A 12,260-nucleotide genomic window follows, 5' to 3' on the forward strand; every position below is an offset into this window, starting at 1 on the left:
CTCCCGTCCAGGAGTAGCGCTCGATGGGGGACGACTCCAGCTTGATAGGGGACGGCGGAGCCACCGGCGGCACCACGCTGTCGCCCGCCGCGGAGAGGGCAAGTGCCCGCGCCATTGCCGCCTCGTACCGAGCCTCCTCTTCCTCCGCCGCCTCCGCCCTGCGCCGCTCGTCCTCCCCGCTCTCGCGGTAGACGGCCGCAAGGGCCGCCTGGTAGGCGTCCTCCGCCGCCTGGTCCTCCTCGCGGACGACGAGCGCCGGCAGGCGGCGAGCTCCGGTCGACCTTGCGCACGCCCCGTCGCCTCGCCTCCTCGTGCTCGAAGGTGAACCACCTTGCCCAGTTGAGTAAGTCGGATGCGTAGGCGGCCTCACGGCGCTGCTCCGGCATCAGCAGCGCCCGCCGGCGCCGCACCTCCTCCGCGTGAGCCCGAGCCGTCCGCGGCGCCGCCAGCACTGGGATCCTATCTGGATCCAGATGCCAGTCGTGCGGCAGGGTCATGTCGGGATACGGCAGAGGCTGGCGGTGCTGCCAGTGTTGGGAAACAAAGTAATTTAAAAAAAAATTCCTACGCACACACAAGATCATGGTGATGCATAGCAACGAGAGGGGAGAGTGTTTGTCCACGTACCCTCGTAGACCGAAAGCGGAAGCGTTAACACAACGCGGTTGATGTAGTCGTACGTCTTCACGATCCGACCGATCAAGTACCGAACGCACGGCACCTCCGAGTTCAGCACACGTTCAGCTCGATGACGTCCCTCGAACTCCGATCCAGCCGAGTGTTGAGGGAGAGTTTCGTCAGCACGACGGCGTGGTGACGATGATGATGTTCTACCGACGCAAGGCTTCGCCTAAGCACCGCTACGATATTATCGAGGTGTAATATGGTGGAGGGGGCACCGCACACGGCTAAGAGATCAATGATCAATTGTTGTGTCTATGGGCTGCCCCCTGCCCCCGTATATAAAGGATCAAAGGGGGGAGGTGCGGCCAGCCTTGGGGCGCGCCAGGAGGAGTCCTACTCCCACCGGGAGTAGGACTCCCCCCCTTTTCCTAGTTGGATTAGGACTTGGGAGGGGGGAAAGAGGAGAGGGAGAAGAAGGAAGGGGGGCGCCGCCCCCTTCTCCTTGTCCTATTCAGACTAGGGGGGAGGGGGGCGCGGCCCAGCCCTAGCCGCCTCTCCTCTCTTCCACCTAGGCCCACTAAGGCCCATTATGTTGCCGGGGGGTTCCGGTAACCTCCCGGTACTCTGGTAAAATCCCGATTTCAACCCGGAACACTTCCGATATCCAAACATAAGCTTCCAATATATCAATCTTTATGTCTCGACTATTTCGAGACTCCTCGTCATGTCCGTGATCACATCCGAGACTCCGAATAACCTTCGGTACATCAAAACATATAAACTCATAATATAACTGTCATCGAAACGTTAAGCGTGCGGACCCTACGGGTTCAAGAACTATGTAGACATGACTGAGACACGTCTCTGGTCAATAACCAATAGCGGAACCTGGATGCTCATATTGGCTCCAACATATTCTACAAAGATCTTTATCGGTCAGACCGCATAACAACATACGTTGTTCCCTTTGTCATCGGTATGTTACTTGCCCGAGATTCGATCGTCGGTATCTCAATACCTAGTTCAATCTCGTTACCGGCAAGTCTCTTTACTCGTTCTGTAATACATCATCTCGCAACAAACTCATTAGTTGCAATGCTTGCAAGGCTTAAGTGATGTGCATTACCGAGAGGGCCCAGAGATACCTCTCCGACAATCGGAGTGACAAATCCTAATCTCGAAATACGCCAACCCAACAAGTACCTTCGGAGACACCTGTAGAGCACCTTTATAATCACCCAGTTACGTTGTGACGTTTGGTAGCACACAAAGTGTTCCTCCGGTAAACGGGAGTTGCATAATCTCATAGTCATAGGAACATGTATAAGTCATGAAGAAAGCAATAGCAACATACTAAACGATCGAGTGCTAAGCTAACGAAATGGGTCAAGTCAATCACATCATTCTCCTAATGATGTGATCCCGTTAATCAAATGACAACCCATGTCAATGGCTAGGAAACTTAACCATCTTTGATCAACGAGCTAGTCAAGTAGAGGCATACTAGTGACACTCTGTTTGTCTATGTATTCACACAAGTATTATGTTTCCGGTTAATACAATTCTAGCATGAATAATAAACATTTATCATGAAATAAGGAAATAAATAATAACTTTATTATTGCCTCTAGGGCATATTTCCTTCAGTCTCCCACTTGCACTAGAGTCAATAATCTAGATTACACAGTAATGATTCTTACACCCATGGAGCCTTGGTGCTGATCATGTTTTGCTCGTGGAAGAGGCTTAGTCAACGGGTCTGCAACATTCAGATCCGTATGTATATTGTAAATTTCTATGTCTCCCACCTGGACTTAATCCCGGATGGAATTGAAGCGTCTTTTGATGTGCTTGGTTCTCTTGTAAAATCTGGATTCCTTTGCTAAGGCAATTGCACCAGTATTGTCACAAAAGATTTTCATTGGACCAGATGCACTAGGTATGACACCTAGATCGGATATGAACTCCTTCATCCAGACTCCTTCATTTGCTGCTTCCGAAGCAGCTATGTACTCCGCTTCACACGTAGATCCCGCCACGACGCTTTGTTTAGAACTGCACCAACTGACAGCTCCACCGTTCAATGTAAACACGTATCCGGTTTGCGATTTAGAATCGTCCGGATCAGTGTCAAAGCTTGCATCGACGTAACCATTTACGATGAGCTCTTTGTCACCTCCATAAACGAGAAACATATCCTTAGTCCTTTTCAGGTATTTCAGGATGTTCTTGACCGCTGTCCAGTGATCCACTCCTGGATTACTTTGGTACCTTCCTGCCAGACTTATAGCAAGGCACACATCAGGTCTGGTACACAGCATTGCATACATGATAGAGCCTATGGCTGAAGCATAGGGAACATCTTTCATCTTCTCTCTATCTTCTGCAGTGGTCGGGCATTGAGTCTTACTCAACTTCACACCTTGTAACACAGGCAAGAACCCTTTATTTGCTTGATCCATTTTGAACTTCTTCAAAACTTTGTCAAGGTATGTGCTTTGTGAAAGTCCAATTAAGCGTCTTGATCTATCTCTATAGATCTTGATGCCCAATATATACGCAGCTTCACCGAGGTCTTTCATTGAAAAACTCTTATTCAAGTATCCCTTTATGCTATCCAGAAATTCTATATCATTTCCAATCAGCAATATGTCATCCACATATAATATCAGAAATGCTACAGAGCTCCCACTCACTTTCTTGTAAATATAGGCTTCTCCAAAAGTCTGTACAAAACCAAATGCTTTGATCACACTATCAAAACATTTATTCCAACTCCGAGAGGCTTGCACCAGTCCATAAATGGATCACTGGAGCTTGCACACTTTGTTAGCTCCCTTTGGATCGACAAAACCTTCCGGTTGCATCATATACAACTCTTCTTCCAGAAATCCATTCAGGAATGCAGTTTTGACATCCATTTGCCAAATTTCATAATCATAAAATGCGGCAATTGCTAACATGATTCGGACAGACTTAAGCACCGCTACGGGTGAGAAGGTCTCATCGTAGTCAATCCCTTGAACTTGTCGAAAACCTTTCGCAACAAGTCGAGCTTTATAGACAGTAACATTACCGTCAGCGTCAGTCTTCTTCTTGAAGATCCATTTATTTTCAATGGCTTGCCGATCATCGGGCAAGTCAACCAAAGTCCATACTTTGTTCTCATACATGGATCCCATCTCGGATTTCATGGCCTCAAGCCATTTTGCGGAATCTGGGCTCACCATCGCTTCTTCATAGTTCGTAGGTTCGTCATGGTCTAGTAACATAACCTCCAGAACAGGATTACCGTACCACTCTGGTGCGGATCTTACCCTGGTTGACCTACGAGGTTCAGTAACAACTTGATCTGAAGTTCCATGATCATCATCATTAACTTCCTCACTAATTGGTGTAGGCGTCATAGGAACCGGTTTCTGTGATGAACTATTTTCCAATAAGGGAGCAGGTACAGTTACCTCATCAAGTTCTACTTTCCTCCCACTCACTTCTTTCGAGAGAAACTCCTTCTCTAGAAAGGATCCATTCTTAGCAACAAATGTCTTGCCTTCGGATCTGTGATAGAAGGTGTACCCAACAGTCTCCTTTGGGTATCCTCTGAAGACACATTTCTCCGATTTAGGTTTGAGCTTATCAGGTTGAAGCTTCTTCACATAAGCATCGCAGCCCCAAACTTTAAGAAACGACAACTTTGGTTTCTTGCCAAACCACAGTTCATAAGGCGTCGTCTCAACGGATTTCGATGGTGCCCTATTTAACGTGAATGCAGCCGTCTCTAAAGCATAACCTCAAAACGATAGCGGTAAATCAGTAAGAGACATCATAGATCGCACCATATCTAGTAAAGTACGATTACGACGTTCGGACACACCATTACGTTGTGGTGTTCCGGTTGGCATCAGTTGCGAAACTTTTCCGCATTGTTTCCAATGTAGACCAAACTCGTAACTCAAATATTCTCCTCCACGATCTGATCGTAGAAACTTTATTTTCTTGTTACGATGATTTTCAACTTCACTCTGAAATTCTTTGAACTTTTCAAATGTTTCAGACTTATGTTTCATTAAGTAGATATACCCATATCTGCTCAAATCATCTGTGAAGGTGAGAAAATCACGATATCCGCCACGAGCCTCAATATTCATCGGACCACATACATCTGTATGTATGATTTCCAACAAATCTGTTGCTCTCTCCATAGTTCCGGAGAACGGCATTTTAGTCATCTTGCCCATGAGGCACGGTTCGCAAGTACCAAGTGATTCATAATCAAGTGATTCCAAAAGTCCATCAGTATGGAGTTTCTTCATGCGCTTTACACCGATATGACCTAAACGGCTGTGCCACAAATAAGTTGCACTATCATTATCAACTCTGCATCTTTTGGCTTCGACATTATGAATATGTGTATCACTACTATCGAGATTCATTAAAAATAGACCACTCTTCAAGGGTGCATGACCATAAAAGATATTACTCATATAAATAGAACAACCATTATTCTCTGATTTAAATGAATAACCGTCTCGCATCAAACAAGATCCAGATATAATGTTCATGCTCAACGCTGGCACCAAATAACAATTATTTAGGTCTAATACTGATCCCAAAGGTAGATGTAGAGGTAGCGTGCCGACGGCGATCACATCGACTTTGGAACCGTTTCCCACGCGCATCGTCACCTCGTCCTTGGCCAGTGTTCGCTTAATCCGTAGTCCCTGTTTCTAGTTGCAAATATTAGCAACAGAACCCGTATCAAATACCCAGGTGCTACTGCGAGCTCTAGTAAGGTACACATCAATAACATGTATATCACATATACCTTTGTTCACCTTGCCATCCTTCTTATCCGCCAAATACCTGGGGCAGTTCCGCTTCCAGTGACCAGTCTGCTTGCAATAGAAGCACTCAGTCTCAGGCTTAGGTCCAGATTTGGGTTTCTTCTCCTGAACAGCAACTTGCTTGCTGTTCTTCTTGAAGTTCCCTTTCTTCTTCCCTTTGCCCTTTTTCTTGAAACTAGTGGTCTAATTGACCATCAACACTTGATGCTCCTTTTTGATTTCTACCTCCGCAGCCTTTAGCATTGCGAAGAGCTCGGGAATCGTCTTATCCATCCCTTGCATGTTATAGTTCATCACGAAGCTCTTGTAGCTTGGTGGCAGTGATTGAAGAATTCTGTCAATAACGTTATCATCCGGAAGATTAACTCCTAGTTGAATCAAGTGATTGTTATACCCAGACATTTTGAGTATATGCTCACTGACAGAACTATTCTCTTCCATCTTGCAGCTGTAGAACTTATTGGAGACTTCATATCTCTCAATCCGGGCATTTGCTTGAAATATTAACTTCAACTCCTGGAACATCTCATATGCTCCATGACGTTCAAAACGTCGTTGAAGACCCGGTTCTAAGCCGTAAAGCATGGCACACTGAACTATCGAGTAGTCATCAGCTTTGCTCTGCCAGACGTTCATAACATCTGGTGTTGCTCCTGCACCAGGCCTGGCACCCAGCGGTGCTTCCAGGACGTAATTCTTCTGTGCAGCAATGAGGATAATCCTCAAGTTACAGACCCAGTCCGTGTAATTGCTACCATCATCTTTCAACTTTGCTTTCTCAAGGAACGCATTAAAATTCAACGGAACAACAACACGGGCCATCTATCTACAATCAACATAGACAAGCAAGATACTATCAAGTACTAAGTTCATGATAAATTTAAGTTCAATTAATCATATTACTTAAGAACTCCCACTTAGATAGACATCCCTCTAATCATCTAAGTGACCACGTGATCCAAATCAACTAAACCATAACCGATCATCACGTGAAATGGAGTAGTTTTCAATGGTGAACATCACTATGTTGATCATATCTACTATATGATTCACGCTCGACCTTTCGGTCTCAGTGTTCCGAGGCCATATCTGCATATGCTAGGCTCGTCAAGTTTAACCTGAGTATTCTGCATGTGCAAAACTGGCTTGCACCCGTTGTAGATGGACGTAGAGCTTATCACACCCGATCATCACGTGGTGTCTGGGCACGACGAACTTTGGCAACGGTGCATACTCAGGGAGAACACTTTTATCTTGAAATTTAGTGAGAGATCATCTTATAATGCTACCGTCAATCAAAGCAAGATAAGATGTATAAAAGATAAACATCACATGCAATCATAATAAGTGATATGATATGGCCATCATCATCTTGTGCTTCTGATCTCCATCTCCGAAGCACCGTCATGATCCCCATCGTCACCGGCGCGACACCTTGATCTCCATCATAGCATCGTTGTCGTCTCGCCAACTATTGCTTCTACGACTATCGCTACCGCTTAGTGATAAAATAAAGCAATTACATGGCGATTGCATTGCATACAATAAAGCGACAACCATATGGCTCATGCCAGTTGCCGATAACTCGGTTACAAAACATGATCATCTCATACAATAAAATATAGCATGATGCCTTGACCATATCACATCACAACATGCCCTGCAAAAACAAGTTAGACGTCCTCTACTTTGTTGTTGCAAGTTTTATGTGGCTGCTACGGGCTGAGCAAGAACCGTTCTTACCTACGCATCAAAACCACAACGATAGTTTGTCAAGTTGGTGATGTTTTAACCTTCGCAAGGACCGGGCGTAGCCACACTCGGTTCAACTAAAGTTGGAGAAACTGACACCCGCCGGCCACCTTTGTGCAAAGCACGTCGTCGGAAGAACCAATCTCGCGTAAGCGTACGCGTAATGTCGGTCCGGGCCGCTTCATCCAACAATACCGCCGAACCAAAGTATGACATGCTGGTAAGCAGTATGACTTATATCGCCCACAACTCATTTGTGTTCTACTCGTGCATATAACATCAACGCATAAAACCAGGCTCGGATGCCACTGTTGGGAAACGTAGTAATTTCAAAAAAAATTCCTACGCACACACAAGATCATGGTGATGCATAGCAACGAGAGGGGAGAGTGTTTGCCCACGTACCCTCGTAGACCGAAAGCGGAAGCGTTAACACAACGCGGTTGATGTAGTCGTACGTCTTCACGATCCGACCGATCAAGTACCGAACGCACGGCACCTCCGAGTTCAGCACACGTTCAGCTCGATGACGTCTCGTGAACTCCGATCCAGCCGAGTGTTGAGGGAGAGTTTCGTCAGCACGACGGCATGGTGACGACGATGATGTTCTACCGACGCAGGGCTTCGCCTAAGCACCGCTACGATATTATCAAGGTGTAATATGGTGGAGGGGGGCACCGCACACGGCTAAGAGATCAATGATCAATTGTTGTGTCTATGGGCTGCCCCCTGCCCCCGTATATAAAGGATCAAAGGGGGGAGGTGCGGCCAGCCTCGGGGCACGCCAGGAGGAGTCCTACTCCCCCCTTTTCCTAGTTGGATTAGGACTTGGGAGGGGGAAAGAGGAGAGGGAGAAGAAGGAAGGGGGGGCGCCGCCCCCTTCTACTTGTCCTATTCGGACTAGGGGGAGGGGCGCGCGGCCCAGCCCTAGCCGCCTCTCCTCTCTTCCACCTAGGCCCACTAAGGCCCATTATGTTGCCGGGGGGTTCCGGTAACCTCCCGGTACGCCGGTAAAATCCCGATTTCAACCCGGAACACTTCCGATATCCAAACATAGGCTTCCAATATATCAATATTTATGTCTCGGCCATTTTGAGACTCCTCGTCATGTCCGTGATCACATCCGAGACTCCGAACAACCTTCGGTACATCAAAACATATAAACTCATAATATAACTGTCATCGAAACGTTAAGCGTGCGGACCCTACGGGTTCGAGAACTATGTAGACATGACCGAGACACGTCTCTGGTCAATAACCAATAGCGGAACCTGGATGCTCATATTGGCTCCCACATATTCCACGAAGATCTTTATCGGTCAGACCGCATAACAACATACGTTGTTCCCTTTGTCATCGGTATGTTACTTGCCCGAGATTTGATCGTCGGTATCTCAATACCTAGTTCAATCTCGTTACCGGCAAGTCTCTTTACTCGTTCTGTAATACATCATCTCGCAACAAACTCATTAGTTGCAATGCTTGCAAGGCTTAAGTGATGTGCATTACCGAGAGGGCCCAGAGATACCTCTCCGACAATCGGAGTGACAAATCCTAATCTCGAAATACGCCAACCCAACAAGTACCTTTGGAGACACCTGTAGAGCACCTTTATAATCACCCAGTTACGTTGTGACGTTTGGTAGCACACAAAGTGTTCCTCCGGTAAACGGGAGTTGCATAATCTCATAGTCATTGGAACATGTATAAGTCATGAAGAAAGCAATAGCAACATACTAAACGATCGAGTGCTAAGCTAACGAAATGGGTCAAGTCAATCACATCATTCTCCTAATGATGTGATCCCGTTAATCAAATGACAACCCATGTCAATGGCTAGAAAACTTAACCATCTTTGATCAACGAGCTAGTCAAGTAGAGGCATACTAGTGACACTCTGTTTGTCTATGTATTCACACAAGTATTATGTTTCCGGTTAATACAATTCTAGCATGAATAATAAACTTTTATCATGATATAAGGAAATAAATAATAACTTTATTATTGCCTCTAGGGCATATTTCCTTCAACCAGTGCCACTCCGCCTGATGCACTGGCACGTTCACGCGCAGCCTCTGCCGGCGAGGCACGGGCGCCGGCAGAGGCGGGAGGAACTCTGAGGGGAAAGGGGTGCGGGGGCCTTGCCCTTGGCCTTGCTGCCGCTGGCGCCGGAGAAGAGGCCCATCTCGCTGTGGTTGTGGTGGATAGGGTTTGCCGGCGACGGGGGAGCAAAGCTTGGTAGATGTGGACGGCGAGTTTGGATGAGGACGGCCCCGCCGCACGGTCGGCTTAAAAAAGGACGAGCGCCGTCGCTGACGCGTGGGACCGTGGTCATAAATTAAGCTGACCGCGTGGGTAGCGGGTAGTTGGACGGCCGCCATGTGGGGACGCACGGACAGCGAGAAGGCGCGCGAAGCGTCCGTTCAGCGTCCGCGCCGACAAATTTGGGACGCAAATTTAGGCCGCAAATGCGTCGGCGCGGACGCGACACGGACGTGATTTGGGTATGGGTCGGCGCATTGGGCCTCCACTTTTGTCCGCGCCGACCCAAACGAACGCAGGCGGACGAAATGGGTCGGCCCTTTGGAGTTGCTCTCACGATGCTTCTCCAAACACTCCGCCAGTAGATGACAGCTGGCGGTGGTGTTCGGGACCTGGTGGTTCAGGTGGGTCACAGGACAGCTTGCCGGAGTCATTTTTTTTTTGCGGGCTAGCTTGCCACCGGAGTCGAAACCACGGATGAGCTTGGGCAGGTGAGCTAAAAGATCTTAGAGAACCGGTGCTCTGCGCAGTTTTTTTTTTTGAAAAAAAGGAAGCTGCGCAGAGCACCGGCTTGGCAGCTTGCCGATCTCTAGGAGTATGTGTGTACGTTACCAGGAGTCAAAGACATCGCCACCTCCAGCAGTATTTTTCTTTCTCTTTTGCAGGGCCCTCCAGCAGTATTTTGTCTTTTACTTTTTCTTTTGCAGGGTCCTCCAGCAGTATTTAAAGGCGGATAGGAACAATGAGAACGAGACCAAACCATACCGTATACGAATACAACTCTTCCTATAGTATATGTACCCGGCCCGGAGCCACCTAGAAAAGCAACGCCATCGGCCCGAGTTCCAGGTAAATAAGCGGCGGCAGTCGGTCGGGCCGCGGCCCCCTAGCTAGACCCTAGTTATCTCCCACGAACCTGCAGTATGGACTGGGCGAACCTCGGGGACGGGCCGGCCGGCATGATCGCCGAGCTTGCCCTCGCCAGCGATGTGGCCGACTATGTTCGCTTCCGCGCCGTGTGCCAACCATGGCGGCGGTGCTCGCCAGACCCGCGCGCCGGCGGCCTGGACGGTCGCTTCCTCCCCCGCCAGTGGATCATGCTCGACAAATCCTTTGCCGGGCCACGCCGCCATCGTTTCCTCAACGTGTCTACCGGCGAGTGCATCCGGATGGACCTCCCGGAGCTTGCCGGGCACACGTTGCTCGCGCTCACCCCCGAGGGCCTCCTGCTGCTGCTCCACGAGCCCAGCCTGGTCGTCCGCCTGCTTAACCCTCTCACACACCAGCTCACCGATCTCCCCCCGATGACCGCGCTCCTGACACCAGAGCAGCATCGATCTTGGAGCTGTGGCTTTGAGATGGGAAAATTAATCAGTGTGTCTGGCGTGGGCCTTGTTGCCGAAGCCTCCACGGTGGCAGTCAGTTTCTTTAATCAGGGGTTTGTCGTCGCTAAACCCGACGATGTGAGTTGGACCGTGGTCGGCAATGGATCCATGAGTTCGTGTATGCCTTTTGCCGGACGCTTCTACTGCGCCAACTACAGGGGCGTCATGCTGCTGACGACCAGCTCGGATCAGCAGCCGCCACGGCTTCATATGGTCGTTGACCGGAGCAAGTCGTGTGATCTCTTCCAAATGATGCGCACCCACCACCAGCTGGTGGACAATGGTGGGGAGTTGATGCTGGTGCTCCGGACCCCCCTATACCAGTACAGCGGCTATGAAAGGAGGTATGATGTTTACAGGGTGGATTTGGAAGCTGGGGTCCTGGTCCCGATCAAGGGCTTCAACGGGCGTGCCGTGTTCATGGGGATCGGTCGCGCGATTTCCGTATCAGCCGAGACCCCCTTTTCATCTGTTGCTGCTGATACAATCTACCTGGGACACGATTGTGATGGTCACATTCAGGGGTACAATATTGCGGATGGAAGCACATGTAGTCTCGAACTTGATGAGTTGGTATGTCCGCCTAGTGTTGTGGATTGTCTTCGCGTCTGCATCCAGGGGGTCGGCAGATGGCTTGCTTGAGCCTCACGTCTACTGCTGTGATTCTGGTTCGGGAGTTGCATGCTTTGTGAGTATACCAGTAGTTACTGTGCATTGTGTGTCAGACTGCGTTAAACATACGCATCTCAAATAAGGTATACGCTCATAGGTTTACTTATTTATATCCAATAGTTAATTGCTCCCTCCGTTTCTAAATATAAGTCTTCTTAGAGATTGCACTATGAACTACATACAGAATATGTCTATATACATCCGTATGTAGTTTATAGTGGAATTTCTAAAAAGACTTAATTTAGGAACGGAGGGAGTATATTTGTCAGTGTTGAGTAAACGTTGTTACTGGCTTTCCGTTTTAATTTAACATATAAGATGTGGCACTATACTAATGAACAAATTATCACCATTTATCTACAATCTTTGATGTCTTGTATAGACAAATGTTCGTTTTCCTTCCATTGTACATACTTCTGATCTGGTATTTCTACTTCCTTTCCATAATATGTACTTCTAATCTGATCTTGGATACCATTGCACACACAACAGTCATACAAAGTGCATCGATGAATCTTTCCCGTATAAGTGGGTTCATTAAAAGTAGAATTAAGGTTTTCATGTAACATTTATACCTCGCGACATCAAATATCTCAAATTCTTAGAACCCGCGAGCCCAAAAGTTTGGCATCGGCCTTTATCTTACGGTTAGCATAGATGAAGCGATCCTACAAAACTCTAGTATATCTCTCATTTCAAAAGAAACTTGACCCCGCTCTCA

At 47.9% G+C, this 12,260-nt stretch overlaps 1 protein-coding gene across 1 annotated transcript; it reads left to right on the plus strand.

The window, feature by feature from the left end:
• Nucleotides 1-10,325: 10,325 nt before the first annotated feature.
• LOC123123155 (uncharacterized) lies at nt 10,326-11,641 on the plus strand. Its single transcript, XM_044543616.1, has one exon. The coding sequence runs from the start codon at nt 10,406-10,408 to the stop codon at nt 11,507-11,509; it is 1,104 nt and encodes a 367-aa protein (XP_044399551.1). The 5' UTR covers nt 10,326-10,405; the 3' UTR covers nt 11,510-11,641.
• The last annotated feature ends 619 nt before the right edge of the window (nt 11,642-12,260 follow it).

The sequence above is a fragment of the Triticum aestivum genome, chromosome 5D (genome assembly GCF_018294505.1).
Source record: "Triticum aestivum cultivar Chinese Spring chromosome 5D, IWGSC CS RefSeq v2.1, whole genome shotgun sequence".
NCBI classification, from domain to species: Eukaryota; Viridiplantae; Streptophyta; class Magnoliopsida; order Poales; family Poaceae; genus Triticum; species Triticum aestivum.

Bases quoted from the DNA above. Each gene is read 5' to 3' on its own strand.
- LOC123123155 (XM_044543616.1), top strand. From the start codon at position 10,406: ATGGACTGGGCGAACCTCGGGGACGGGCCGGCCGGCATGATCGCCGAG.